This window comes from Equus asinus, chromosome 4 (genome assembly GCF_041296235.1).
Source record: "Equus asinus isolate D_3611 breed Donkey chromosome 4, EquAss-T2T_v2, whole genome shotgun sequence".
Lineage (NCBI taxonomy): Eukaryota > Metazoa > Chordata > Mammalia > Perissodactyla > Equidae > Equus > Equus asinus.
Genome location: NC_091793.1, coordinates 71,391,301 through 71,406,610, shown reverse-complemented (window position 1 = coordinate 71,406,610; position 15,310 = coordinate 71,391,301). Strand labels below are relative to the sequence as shown.

General features: G+C 47.9%; 1 protein-coding gene across 10 annotated transcripts in view; it reads right to left on the bottom strand.

The window, feature by feature from the left end:
• The window catches only part of SCTR (secretin receptor), a 75,898-nt gene that overhangs the window by 18,474 nt on the left and 42,114 nt on the right, over positions 1–15,310 (bottom strand). For 7 of the 10 annotated variants that reach the window (XM_070507519.1, XM_070507520.1, XM_044769097.2 and 4 more), the window contains exons 5-7: positions 9,654–9,751; positions 7,980–8,112; positions 5,575–5,728 (exon numbers count right to left, since the gene is read on the bottom strand). In XM_070507519.1, coding sequence (XP_070363620.1) covers positions 5,575–5,728; positions 7,980–8,112; positions 9,654–9,751 — 385 coding nt within the window. The remainder of the gene's footprint in view (positions 1–5,574; positions 5,729–7,979; positions 8,113–9,653; positions 9,752–15,310) is intronic. The other 3 variants (XM_070507517.1, XM_070507518.1, XM_070507515.1) reach the window with 1 other exon arrangement.

The following is a 15,310-nucleotide window of genomic DNA, read 5'->3' as shown; positions in this document are numbered from 1 at the left end:
GACTCTTCCTTTCATGAATGATTTCTCTGCAGCGCGCAATGCTGTTCGATAGCATTTTACCCACCGTAGAGCTGCTTTCAAAATTGGAGTCAACCCTCTCAAACCGGGCTGCTGCTTTATCAACTGAGTTGATGGCATATTCTAAATCTTTGTTGTCCTTTCAACAGTCTTCACAGCTTCTTCACCAGGAGTAGATTCCATCTCAAGGAACCCCTCTCTTTGCTCATCCTTTAGAAGCAACTCCTCCTCCATTAAAGCTTTTTCATGAAATTGCAGTAATTCGGTCACATCTTCAGGCTCCACTTCTCATTCTAGTTCTCTTGCTATTTCCACCACATCCACAGTCACTTCCTCCACTGAAGTCTTGAACCCTTCAAAGTCGTCCCTGAGGGTTGGCATCAACTTCTTCTAAACTCCGGCTAATGTTCATATCCTGACGTCTTCCCATGAACCACGAATGTTTCTAATGGCATCTAGAATGGTGAATCCTTTCCAGAGGTTTTCAATTTACTTTGCCCAGATCCATCAGAGGAATCAGTATCTATGGCAGCAATAGCCTTACAGAATGGATTTCTTAAATGATAAGACTTAAAGTTGAAATTACTCCTTGATCCCTGGGCTGCAGAACGGATGTTGTGTTAGCGGGCATGAAAACAACATTCATCTCACTGTACATCTCCATCAGAGCTCTGGGGTGACCAGGTGCATTCTCAATGAGCAGTAATATTTTGAAAGGAATCTTTTTTCTGAGCAGTAGGTCTCAACACTGGGCTTAAACCATGTTGTAAACAGATGTGCTGTCATCCAGGCTTTGTTTTTCCCTTTATAGAGCACAGGCAGAGTAGATTTGGCATAATTCTTAAGGGCCCTAGGATTTTCAGAATAGTAAATGAGCACTGGCATCAACTTAAAGTCACCAGCCACATTAGCCCCCAGCAAGAGAGGGAGCCTGTCCTTTGAAGCTTTGAAGCCAGGCACTGACCTGACTTCTCCTCTCTGGCTGTGAAAGTCCCGGATGGCATCTTCTTCCAATATGAGGCTGTTTCATCCACATTAAAGATCTATTGTGTGGTGTAGCCACCTTCATGAATGACCTTAGCCAGATCTCCTGGAGAAGTTGATGCAGTTTCTACATTAGCACTTGCTTGTTCCCCTTGTAGTTTGTTTGTTTGTTTTAAAGATTGGCACCTGAGCTAACAACTGTTGCCAGTCTTCTTTTTTTTTCCTTCTTCTTCTTTTCCCCAAAGCACCCCCAGTACATAGTTGTATATTCTAGTTGTGAGTGTCTCTGGTTGTGCTATGTGGGACGCCGCCTCAGCATGGCCTGATGAGCGGTGCCATGTCCACGCCCAGGATCCAAACCGGTGAAACCCTGGGCCACTGAAGTGGAGCATACGAACTTAACCACTTGACCACGGGGCTGAACCCTCCTTGCACTTTCATGTTATGGAGATGGCTTCTTTCCTTAAATCTCATGAGCCAACATCTGCTGCTTCAGACTTTTCTTCTGCAGCTTCCTCCCCACTCTCAGCCTTCACAGAATCGAAGAGAGTGAGGGCCTTGCTCTGGATTAGGCTTTGGCTTAAGGGAGTGCTGTGGCTGGTTTGATCTTCTATCCAAACCACTAAAACTTTCTCCATATCAGCATTAGGGCTGTTTTGCTTTCTTATCATTCGTGTGTTCACAGGAGTAGCACCTTTAATTTCCTTCAAGAACTTTTCCTTTGCATTCACAACTTGGCTAACTGTTTGGCACAAGAGGCCTAGCCTTTGGCACATCTCAGCTTTGGACACACCTTCCTCACTAAGCTTAATCATTCCTAGCTTTTGATTTAAAGTGAGAGACGTGACTTTTCCTTTCACTTGAACAATTAGAGGCCATGGCAGGGTTATTAATCGACCTAATTTCAATACTGTTGTGTCTCAGGGAATAGGGAAGCCTGGGGAGAGGGAGAGAGATGGAGGAACGGCTGGTTGGTTGGAGCAGTCAGAACACATACAACATTTATAGACTAAGTTCGCTGTTTTATACGGGCACAGTTGGTGGTGCCCCAAAACAATGACAATAGTGACATCACAGATCACTGATCATAGATCACCAATATGCAAAATAATGCAAAAATAAATTAAAAAATAATAATGCAAAAGTTTGAAATATTGTGAAAATTACCAAAATGTGACACAGAGACACGAAGTGAGCAAATGCCGTTGGAAAAATGGCGCCGACATATTTATTTGATGCAGGGTTGCCACAAACCTTCAATTTGTAAAAAACACAGCATCAGCAGAGTGCAATAAAACGAGGTGTGCCTGTATTATTACTACAAATTATAATTCGCACAGTGAAGCTGTGTTAAATAAATTATTGGCAGACAATCTCAGGCTCTGAGGATAATTTGCCATGGACAAAACAAGGGTACCCAGTGTGGTCCCTGGACCAGCGTATCCAGGTCCCTTGGGGCCTTGTTAGAAAGGCAGAGTCACAGGCCCCACTCCTGGCCCAGGGGCTCAGAGACTCAGGGTGGGGCCATCCAGCTGGGGTTGACACGCCCTCATGTGACTCTGAAGCTGGCTCCAGCTGGAGAACCACCAATTGAAGTTCACTCAGTAAGTAGGAGTTTGGTTCATCCCCAGAAAAGCCAGAAGTATCACTCTTTTCTGGGCACAAACTGACACCCCAGTCACCTTGAAAAATTAAAAGCTTGGACAAGTATTAAAAACCTTAAAAGCATTCTCTCCTTCGGACTCAGTGATCCCAACTCTAGGATTCCATATTACACATGGAATAAGCTTTGTCCATAAAATATTCATCACTGTGTTATTTATAATAGTGAAAAATTAGAAACAACCTAAATGTCCAAATAATAGGTGTTTGATTAAATACATCCACAGAGGGGCCGGCCTGGTGGCGTAGTGGTTAAATTCGTACACTCCTCTTTGGCAGCCCAGGGTTTGCCAGTTTGGATCCTGGGTACGGACCTACACACCACTCATCAGGCCATGCTGTGGTGGCATCCCACATAGAAGTGCTTACAACTAGGATATACAGCTATGTACTGGGGCTTTGGGAAGAAAAAAAAAGAGAAAGATTAGCAACAGATGTTAGCTCAGGACCAATCTTCAAAAAAAAAATATACATCCATTGAGTAGTTAAAAATGTTTATGGAAGGTTGAAAGAATACAGAACAAGCTTATGTGTTAATGGGAAGAAGCAAGATTCAAAATTCTACAGACAGAATGACCACACTGTGGGGAAAACTGTGAGCAGGAAAAAAATTCTGGAAGGAAAGCCTAGAAAATGTTCACTAGATGGGACTAGGGTAATTTTTTTCTACTTAAAAAACGTTTTTTTTGTTTTGCAAAGTTTTACAGGTAGCATGTACTCATTTAAGCAACCTATCTCTGGGGAAATGAGTTGAGTACAAATTGAGGAGGGGTCACTGCTTTTGCAAGAGAAAGGCCACTTCAGACCTTCTGAGCCTTCACGGTCTCTTTGGGGCTGTGCAGGCAGAGAGGCCGAGAGGGAAGGAACCGCTGCCGTTCTACGGGCTGCTCTGCCTCCAGGATCTGGAGTATAGTAGCTGCTCAATAAATACTTGAGGACGAAAGGAAGGCTCTCAGTATCTCATTCAAACCTGCCAAACACCTGTGACAGAGATCGTATCACAGTGCAATTTTGTCTCCCCACCAAACTACAAACCCTTTGAGTGATGGAACTGTTTTTGTTTTGTTTTTTTTTTGTTTTTTGTTTTTTTCTCTCTAAGCCCTTCTGAGCACAAAGAACATCGAATTAATGATGATCCTGATATTAGAAATGACGAAACTGTCTGTGTTCAGATGATGAAATCTTGGCAGATCTGGGATTCAAGGCTCAGTGAGTTGGGCTCCAAACCGGGGAATTTTTTTGCAGAGTCAGCTGCAGAAGGCGGGCCCCTGGTCCCCAGGCGCTCTGGGACCACTGGCCTATGCAGAAATCCAGAGATCAGCAGAGCCCTACAGCGCCCGCTGGCCGAGGGTCATGTGTTAATCAGGCTGCCAAAGTTCAGAAGCAGGAGGGTGCAGGGAGCTCTGCCAGCTCAGGTGACTTCCCTGATGAGGAGACAGGGCCCTTGCAAGTAAGGATTTAGACAAGCAGAAAAGACAGCAGACGGCATTCCTGGCAGGGGCACTTCTTAATCAAAGGCACCAAGAAGAAACCAAAGGGAGCAAATGGCAGATACACGTGACTATCCTTTTAAGCTTGTGAGTCACTCACAGGAACCTGGCTCTCTGTCTAGAGCCCAGTGGGTAACTCACATATGTTTATCAAATGAGCAATGGATGAATGGATGGAATGGATGGATGGATGGTTGGATGGATGGATGGATGGATGGATGAGTGGATAGGTGGATGGATGGATGGATGGATGGTTGGATGGATGGATGGATGAGTGGATAGGTGGATGGATGGATGGATGCATGGATGGATGGGTGGGTGGACAGGAGGGTGGATGGATGAATGGATGCATGTATGGATGGATGTTTGTTAATAGAAGAGTAAAAGTTAAGAGGTTTTGGAAATAGACAGGCCTTGGTCTGAATCCTGGGTCTGCTCTTGTCTACAGGAGACCTGAGCATGTTATGTCACATCTCTGAGCCGAGGTTTCTCTGAGAGGCCTCTTGGAGTTATTGTGGTGATTAAAAATAGTCCATGGAAAGTGCTGAGTTCAATGCCTGGCACAAAGTAAGCATCCAAGAAATGAGAGTTGCTGTCATCTGCATCGACCCAGAAAGGAAAGGGGGAGAGAGGTAACGGGGCCTGCAGTTGGCTGTCTTGCTACCATTTCCTCCTTCCTAGAAATTGAATCCTGAATTTCCTTTGGGAAGTCACGTGGTTTGAGTAGCTTAAGTCAGTGTCTTCCATTCCCTCGGGCCCCTGTGATTGGTTCACGGGCATGTATGAGACTCAAGCTGCTCCCATCAGAGTGACCTCAGAATATTTGCTGGGCATGCTGGGACATAGCCTCCTTCTTCCTCTCATTAGATGTAACAAGGAAGTCAGTAGCCCAGAAGCCGCCAGCAGTTACACTGGGAGCACCGGTCTAAAAGGAAAGCTGATGTTACAGAGGCACAGTAGAAAGACAGAAAGAAATGTTCTTGAGCTGCTGGATTCAGCCTCACCTGAAGTTGGTGATCCCTGGACTTTTCAGTTATATGAGCCAATTAATTTCTTTTATGTTTAAAACCTATCTAAGCCAGATTTTCTAATACCTATGGTCAAAAGCACCTGACTGCCACAGAAAGAAAGAAGGAACAAGGACATATGAATGGGATGTCTAAGGAAGATGAGGCAGCAAGTGTTGGGTGGCATCAAATTGTACAAGGCTTTGGATGCTAGGAATTGGGGCTAAATTTTAGCTATTATTTCCCATTTGACAGATAAATAAACTGAGGCCCGAAAGTTAAACATCAAGCAACTTGTCTAAGATTGCACAAGTTAACTAACGAAGTGTGGGGCTGGAACGAGAAGCCGGATCCTCCTGACTCAGCACCCTTTCCCACAGACACACGGCCACTGTCCCCATGCAGAAACATACCCCATCCGAGCGCGATGAAACCCTGGAGGCACTTCCTTTCTGAGAAGAAGGAGACGACGAGGAGCGTGTGGAGGTAGAGGCCTTCCACCAGCAGCCAGGCGTAGTTGGCCAGGATGCAGTACTGGAAGAAGACCATGACCAGCTTGCAGCCCACCTGGACAGGGAGAGGCGGCTGAGGTCCAGGCTGGCGACTGTCGGTTTCCCTCTGGTGCCCAGGCCCAAAGGAAGGGACAGGCTGTGGGACGGGTCAGGGGCCAGGCCACAGAGTCAGCCTCTGGGGCTCATGGCCATCCCCTGCAGCCTTCTGCTCTCAGAGGACCAGGCCCACAGAGCTCCTTAGGGAGTGGAAGTCCGCAGCCAGCAGGCTCTGTCAAGATGGTCAATGGGCATCACACAAGCAGGAACTGCATAAAATTCTGGAACTGGCTGCCAGATGTAAAACTGGGTCAGATATGGCCCAACTCCCAACTTCCTCATTTTTCAGATGAGGGATCTGAGGCCTAGAGAGGAAAAGGGATTTCTGAGCAAAGGGTTAACAAAATGCTTTCCAAGGTCAGTTCCCTGGAAACAGATGAAGAAGGGACACCTAGGTTAGCAGATGATATTGATTGTAGTAAAAATGGCCCCAGGCCGGTACACTGCGTCTGGACTGGAGACTCTGAATACCTGACGGGGATGCCACGGTGTTGGCCTTCCCTGATCGGTGGCTCTTATAACAGCCACGTCCCTTGTAGGGATCCCTGGAAACTAGGCCTGCGGGTTTGTGGGGCACGAAGCTTGTACGGGTCAGGGGCCAGGCCGCAGAGCCAGCCTCTGGGCTCATGGCCATCCCCTGTGACCTTCTGCTCCCAGAGGACCAGGCCCACAGAGTTCCCCAGGGAGTGGAAGTCCGCAGCCAGCAGGCTCAGTCAAAATGGTCAATACGCGTCACAGAAGCCAGTACAGCTCCCATACCAGCGCCATGAGGGCCTCCTTCCCTTCACTGAGCTTTCCCCTGGAGAGAGGACCCCCGGACGGCCCGAGGACTTCTGCGTGGAGAGCCGCAAGGACACTTCCATGCAAGAGGAGTGCCCAGTGCTGCCCTGTGGCCTTCCAGAGGCTCTGATACCATGCACGGCCTGTGGTTGGCTCTGAGTCTGATGTTCGGAGGAAGCCGAGAAGGTTCCTGCCGGGCTCTGCTGGATTTCTCCACGGCTGGTCGGTGATGGGGTGGGGCCTGAATTTTACCTCCTGACTCCCAGTCTCTGGCTCTTATTTCATCCTGGAAATCTCCCTGAGAGACCTGGGCCCTTATTGAGGGACCGCTCAGCTTGAGTCAGAGAACACACACACACACACACACACAGACACAAAAAACTGTAAACAATATAAAGTTAACGCATCTGTAAGGAATTAGAGACGTGAGTGGTGGGAAGTGGCAGGCTGGTTGACTGAATGAATCTCAGTGTCCAGTCCCTTTATCCCTTGCTTGCTCTGCCGTGACGATGATAGTAAAAACTCAATCTCCCAGCTTCTTTTGCAGTTAGGTGTGGTCACATGACACAGTTCTAGCCAGTGAGAGGTAAGATAGGAGTCTCGGGGAGGGGGTTCTTTCCCAAATGAAAAGGCAAAGCCTCCCAAACAGAAAAAACTATTTAACTTTGACTTTACTCCTTCTTGTCTGGAACAGGGAGGTGAGGCCTGGGGTTGCAGCAGCCATATTGCAAACATGTGATATAAAGCGTGGGATCAAGGATGGCAGAGCAGAAAGAGGGAAAATGACTGTGTTCACCATGGCATCGTGGAGCCACTGTGCCACCTCTGGATTGCCCGTGTGTCGACTGCTTATGAGGGAAAAATCCCATCTGTTTAAGCCACTGACATGCAGTTTACCGTTATGTCCAGCAAAAGGGATTTCCAGTTGACACTCGGGGTGATAGCGCAATGAGTTAAGACTCATCTGAGAATCCAGGAGGAGGAAGAGGGTTGGCTTTAACAAAATCTGATTGTTTTACTGCAGACGCACAGGCATACGCTCACCCTTTTCTTTCTGCTACCAACCCCAACCCTCCCTAGACCTGGCCGTCCGACTACAGCTGGGACGCAGCAGGAGTAGGATAAGAGGAGTCTTGCTACACATCTAGTTCCCAGAGCAGCGAATCCGCTCCAGGACGCTGGGAGCTGAATGGCAGCCCCCATGGGCTTTCCGACAAACCACTCTCGCATGTGACCCAGAGTGTGCCTGCGGGGACATGGGACTCTCCCTGAACCTCCTGGCCAGCACCAGCGCTGCCCCTTCACCCTAGGCATTAAGTGCAGCCTTAGTACAGACTCAGGGGAAGGACAATCGGGCTGCCACCTTTCCAAAGTCAGGCTGGGGAAGGCAAGCAGGCCCGGCCACACCCTGGGGCACGCAGGCATGTTACCCTGTGGGCATCGCAGTGGGTGACGTCGTCCGAGGAGAAGAGCACAGCATCCTTGATGAAGTTGGACAAGGCGCGCAGGATGAAGGACACAAACAGGTGCATGTGGATGTAGTTGCGGGTGCAGTGGAGCCTCCTGGGGGAGAGAAGGCAGGGCCATCAGGCCAGGGCCAGGAGAGGCTGGGGCTCCGCCAGGCCCACTCCTCCCGCAGTGCACGGGGGAACCCAGGGCCCGCTCTTTCCAGGTCACTCAGCTCCCTGTAGCTCTGTGAGCAGACCCTGAAGGAGAGCCCAGGCCCCAGATGCCCAGTGTACTCTGCCTCATACTGCAATTAAAAAAAGCTGGGGCTAGGGGCCGGCCCGGTGGCGCAGCGGTTAAGTTCGCACGTTCCGCTTCTCGGCGGCCCGGGGTTCGCTGGTTCAGATCCCGGGTGCAGACATGGCACTGCTTGGAAGCCATGCTGTGGTAGGCGTCCCACGTATAAACTAGAGGAAGATGGGCACGGATGTTAGCTCAGAGCCAGGCTTCCTCGGCAAAAGGAGGAGGACTGGCAGTAGTTAGCTAAGGGCTAATCTTCCTCCAAAAAAAAAAAAAAAAAAAGCTGGGGCTATAGATGCAATGTGTGTTCTGCCCTGACCTTCCCCCATCGCACTCCCAGCATTGTTTAGAAGAGTGAGCAGTGCAGGAGGCAGGCAGCCGGACAGGGCGGGGCGGAGGTGGGAGGGGGAGGGGGGCGGTGAGCGGCATAGAAAGAACACAGGCTGCGGGGAGAAATCAGACCCAAGCTCTGCCATGTATTAGCTTCACACCTTGCGCAAGCCTTTCACCTCCCAGAGCCTGGATTTCCTGCTCTGCTGCAGGGGTCAGAAGTCTGTTACTTGTTCCCCATCTTCTGGTATCAGAACCAGTCTTTCTTATGGGGAACCATTCCAGCTCTGGTGCCATTCCACCCTCCGACCCTCAGACCCAACCAATCAGAGCACCTCATCCCTGGCTGCATGCCTGGCTCAGGGTTGGGCACGTGACCCAAGCTGGGCCTATAAGAAGTCCCCCAGGATTTCCATTGCAACAATGGGGAAGAGGCCCTCTTTGCCCTGGTGTTGCTGAGCTGGTAGAATGTACCTCTGCAGTTGCTGGTGGTTGTGTCTGCCACCCCTGCAGAAAGCCTGCCTGTGGATGAGGCCAGCACAGTGTGGAGAAATGGAGGGAGACAGAACTAGTTCTGCTAATACCTTTGAATGCCTAGATCCAGCCATGCCTGAAGCCAGATGTCCCTGAACTTGTCAATTATGTGGTTCAAGTCACCTTTGTTTTTCTTAAGCCGTTTTAAGGTAGAGTTCTGTTTCTTGAAACCGAGAGTCTGGTTAATACACCCGAAAAAATATGCCCATTAAAAAAATATGATACCTATCTCATAGCATTGTGTGGAAATTAGAAATAATACATGTTAAAGCAATTGGTGCAGTAAGTTCTTAGTAATGCTAAGTAAATGTTGAATGGATAAAAGAATGAATGCGGTCATGGGAACTTCAATGTTTTGCCACAGGTAAGCTTTAGATCAAGAGGTGACAAAGTGGCCCACCCAGACCTTCCTCTCTAGCCTGAGCAATTAAAAGAGACCTAAAGTCTCTTCCTGGGGAAGGTGGGGGGATGGAGAGGCGGCAGCGTGTTCTCACCGGAAAGCACAGAGGATGCTGAGGGCGGCCAGGAGCATCACCAGGGAGGAGCTGTAGCCCACGGTATACATGACCTTCAGTTTCAGCAGGTACTCGTGCTGCAGAGAGAGAGGGGGTGTCAGCCCCATCCACCTGGCTGGCTCTGCCTTTTCTGCCTCAGCCTGGACCTGCTTCAGGCAGCTCGAACCCCTTCGACTCTGACTGCTATTCTGTTCACACCCCAAGGACACCAATTCATAGACTCCTAGAATCTTTTTTCTTTTTAAAGATTTAATTTTTTTCCTTTTTCTCCCAAAGCCCCCCCCCCACCCCCCCCGGTACATAGTTGTGTATTTTTTAGTTGTGGGTCCTTCCAGTTGTGGCATGTGGGGCGCCGCCTCAGCATGGCCTGATGAGCGGTGCCATGTCCGCACCCAGGATCCGAACTGGAGAAACCCTGGGCCACTGAAGCAGAGTGTGCAAACTTAACCACTCAGCCACTGGGCCAGCCCCGACTCCTAGCATCTTGACTTTGGAAAAGATCTTGTGGAGCCTCTGATGCCAATTCAAACTTCTATCCCATGTATAAGGCCCCTTCCCATCACCCTGAATTCAAGCCTTTGCTTGAATTCCTCCAGGGACAAGGTGCTCACTGCCTTTCGAGGAAGTCGTTCAGTATACAACAGTATACAACAGACAACTTTTTCTCATGTGAAGTTAAAATGTATTACTTTTAAATTGCACCTGTTGGTCCTTTTTCTGCTTCTGGAGCCACTTAAAATAAACTGAATTTGTCTTGTACTGAATGAAGGCCCACCAGTATTTTAAAAATAAAGTTTGCAGGAAGCCAGCCCCGTGGCATAATGGTTAAGTTCAGTATGCTCTCCTTCAGTGTCCCAGGTTTGTGGGTTTGGATCCCAGGTGCAGACCCATTCCACTCAGCAGCCTTGCTGTGGTGGTGACCCACATACAAAACAGAGGAAGACTGGCACAGATGTCAGCTCAGGGCAAATCTTCCTCGGCAAAAAACTTAAACAAAAAATCTTTTCATCTTAGAATAGTTTTTCAGACTTATAGAAAAATTATAAAGGTCATACAGAGTGGCATGTCATTTCTTAATACAGCTATTCTGCCTGTCTGTCCCTCACTTATCGTCTCAGCATTAAATATTCCCTGTATCTTTAATCTCTTTCCCCAATCCTTCACCATTTTTCTCAATTAATATACTCTAGTTTGTCAGTGTCCTTAAATAAGATACCCAGAACCAGATAGCTGAAAAGCTCCAGACATACTCTCTGACCAGGAGGAAGCAGAGTGGGACCATCACCTCCCCTAATCTATACACTGCACTCCTAGTAATGCAACCAAGCAGGCATTTACTTATTCAGCAGCCACTTCACACTACTGGTTCATCTTTCATCCAAAAAGATCTCAATGGACTGGAATAATGGGCAAAAAATTAAATTGTGAGAGATAAATGTAAAAACCTACATTTTTTAGGTTCAAAAAAATAAATTGTACAACAGCCTTAAGAAGGATCAAGGAAATGAAAATTAAAACAATAACGCTATACCATTTTTTACCAACCAAACTAACAAATATTTCAAAGTAATAATATTCTACATAGGTGAGGGTATAGTGGGAATGAAGATTGGGTCAATCTCTCTGGAAAGCAGCAGGAATCAAGAACCTTTGAAATATGCATTCCTTTCGATCTCCCTTCTACCTCCAGAAATTAATTCTAAGAAATAGAAGCATAAAAACATATTTATTTATAAAGATGTTTATCACAGAACTATTTGTGAAAACACTCAAATGTCCAACGATAAAAGAAGAGTTAATGAAATTGTTTTAAATCCAAATTACTTTAATGTTATGACAACATTAAAATGCTGTTTACCAGGAGTTTTAAAAGACGTCAGGACGTGCTGAGAATGTAATGTTAGGTTACAAATTTCACGTGTACAGTAAAGAAAGTTTTAGGTTGAATTATATGAAATTGCCCTTTTGTAGATGAAGAATGATCAACTATTGGCCATTTCATGTGATTCAGTCCCAAATATGCAGAGAAATAAGCTTGTAAGATGTGCCAAATGTTCATAGTGGTAAACTTTGGGTGACAAGTTTGTGGATAGAGTTGTAACTTTCATTGGTATTTTTTCTACGCTCTTCATTTTTCTACAGTTGGTAAGTACTATTTTATAACCAGATGAAAAGGGTAATTAATAAAAAAAACAAAAACAAAAACAAGAAAACCAGTCATGAGAATAGTGTTGGGGAAACCTGGCTGACAGCCACTCAGATGAAAGTGACCTTGTGGAGCGAATGGCCCAGGCTCCGAGGCGGTGGTGGACTGGACTGCGGAAAAAGAACCCCGGCTCAGAGCCAAGAGACAGGGTTCCAGACTCAAGACTGTGCAACCTTGGGCAAATTACCTAACTTCTCTGAGCCTCAGATTCCTCATCTGCAAAATGGGGACACTATCTACCTTGCAGGCTTGTTGGAGGAAGAAATAAGGCATCAGGGAAAACATCTAGACAACGCCAGGCACTCAGAAGACACTCAGTTCACCCCTAACCCCTCCAGGCATCAGCTAGAATCTTGCCATTTGCTGGATGGCCCCAGAGCTGGGGGCCAGCCTCCCTCCCAGGGATGCCTGGTTTGGCAGCCCTCAGTTCAGAAGCAGTTTGGGCCACCCTGTGGCAGCTTGAGGAGGCATGGTGACAAGTACTCAGGCTGAATATTCTATACCATCCTGTAGCTGGGGTCATTGTCTGCCGGGTGACCCTCAGGACTCCTGAGTCGGTTTTCACACAGATCCGATCCTGCCTGTGTCTTTAAGGTCTGACCCAGAAAGAGCCCTGCTCCCAGGAGGCCTGATGTGACCTCACTGCCACAGCTCCTGGCATCTGCAACTGTGTACTCCGCCCCAGACAACTTGGAGTCCAGATGCCTCACTGCCACCTGTCCTGGATCAAGTTGCCTGTCTCCCCACTGTGTATCCACCTTCCTCTGTATCCTCTAGCTCAGGGCTCAGCAGACTTTTCCAGTAAAGGGACAGACAGTAAACATCTCAGGCTTTGGGTGCCATTCAGTCTCTTTTGCAGCTACTCAGCTCTGCCTTTGTAGTGCAAATGGCTGTGTTTCAATAAAACTTTATTTGCAAAAGCAAGTCGTGGGCCAGATTTGGCCCAAGGGCCATAATTTGCCAACCTCTGCTGTAGGTAAGCAAACGGCATTTTATTTAACCAAGAGGCAGGATTTCCCAGTCTTTCTGCTAATCTGAGTCCACTTTTGGAGTCTGTCAATAATAGTGTGTGCCAAGTAAGCAGCTGAAAAAAGGCACCCAATGAATGCACACATTCACCATCATTTGATTAAAAGAAAAAAAAGACATTTCAACAATAAGAAATAGGATGATTCGAATTTCAGGATAAAAGACAAAGTTTGTGCCAGTTTATGGACCAGCATTTTGGGACCAGTGAATCATATCTGGAAACCCTTCCAATCTTAGGGATTTTTATTTATTTTATTTTGTGTGTGTGTGAGCTGAAGCCAAGGTAAGTCTCCTTTCCACTATTTTTGGAAATTAATTTTCTGACTTAAGTCCAGAACGTTGCATTTATCTTTGTTAAATTTGTTCAATTTCAGCTCGTTGTTTTGGGATGTTACAGTTTCAACTCTGCCACGGAAGTCATAACTGCAGCCCCAGGGTCCGTTCCTTCCCAGCGGACTAGTCCAAGCCAATAGTTCTCTTGCGTGGTTTTGACAGACATAACTCACAGAAACGAAAGCTCTTGGGAGTCCTCAGTCCTTCATGAGAGTGTAAAAGGGTCCTATGGCCCAAAAGTCTGAGAATCACAGCCCTAAGCCAATCACGTCTCCCATCCCTCAGCCAGGGATGGTCCAGGGCTGGGCGGGCCAAGGAGATGTGAGGACAGGCCTGCTGCAGGTTTGGGTAAGAAGTTTTCTTGCTCCTAGGAAGGGGCCGTAGGAAGCCAGGCTGTCCCCTCTCCTGGAGAGGCAGGCCTGGGAAGTCTGTGGCTGCAGCTGACAATGGCTGTCGTCTTACAATGGGAGGGATGCCAGCCCTGGGAGGAAGCCACCAGGACAGCAGGAGAGAGATGGAAAGAGCCTGGTCCTTGGTGGCTTTGCAGAGCTGCTTCCTGAGTCCTAGCACCTTTCTCTGCATCCCCAGGTGCGTGAGCCACATTTGCTTACTAAGCCAGTTGGAAATGTCTGTTATTTGCAGCCCAAAGCATCCTTTTGAAACTCCATCCTGCCTCCCATCATAAGAATGTAAGAATGTTCCCTCTTAATTTTATGGATTTTACAAATTTGTTACACACAAGCCCCCTGTCTTCACATAAGTCAGTGATAGAAACGGTAATCTGCAGAAGTGAGAGCCCATGGGGACCCCCTGATCAAGCCTTGTTGGATCCCATCATCAAATTACACCACTCTGGCCAGATCTGAAGACCTCATGTGTTTTCTCCAAGTGGATGACAAGCCCTGGGAGGGAAGAAGCTCCATCTTCCATCTTGGTTCCCCAATCAATCTCCTTCACATAGAGAAAGACGGATTGGCTAGAGAGAGAGGAGTCTTAGAAGAAATTCGGAAGTGGCTGTGGTCTGCCTGCCAACTTCACCCTTTCTCCCTTAATTCTTATGCTCCCCACTCCATGCTTCTGGAACATCCCACCTCACCCTCCAAGGGACAAGCAAGCTTGTTCATCGTACTCCCACTGGGGATTGTAGCTCGTGGAACTGCTAAAGTGCGTCTCCCCGGGAACACACACCTTAATGAGGAGGAGCAGAAGACAGAGGAGGGAGCACTGGCTCTTTTTGGAATGAGACTTGGTTTGACTCCTGCCTCCGTGGCTGCCACTACTGTCTAAGCACACTCCTTATAGCCTCTGAGGCTCAGTTTCCCCGTCTGAAAAATGGAGAAAATAATGAACTTACAATGAATCCTTCTGAGAACTTAAAGTAATTGTGGTGTAAGCAGCTGGCACGTGGTAGATGTTCGGTACGACAACAAACATTATTGGGCCCTTTGTAGGAGAATTGTGCCAGCACTGGGGGCCCGGAAGTGAATAAGACCCTTTCTGATTTGTCACTGCTGTATCCCCAGGCCTAGACTCCTGCCCAGCCCAGAGAAGGTGTTCAAGCAATGTTTGTTGAGTGAATGAATGCCTTTGAGGAGCTGATGCTTTAGGAGAGAGATGGGTGCCACGGCCCATGATCATGATTCGATATACTACGGTGGGCGGTAGCTGGAGGCCAACACAGAGCACTAAGAGAGCCCTTCCTGGGGGGAGGAGAAGGGAGGTTTTCTGGAGTTGATGACCTGGAATGGTGTCTTTTTTTTTTTTTTTTTTTGAGGAAGATTAGCCCTGACCTAACTACTGCCAGTCCTCCTCTTTTTGCTGAGGAAGCCTGACCCTGAGCTAACATCCATGCCCATCTCCCTCTACTTTATATGTGGGACGCCTACCACAGCATGGCATGGCAAGTGGTGCCATGTCCTCACCCGGGATCTGAACCGGCGAACCCTGGGCCACTGAGAAGCAGAACGAGCAAATGTAACCACCAAGCCACCGGGCCGGCCCCTGGAGTGGGGTCTTGAAGGATGTGTACCAATCCATCAGGAAAGCGAGGAGGGAAGGGGGCTTTGAC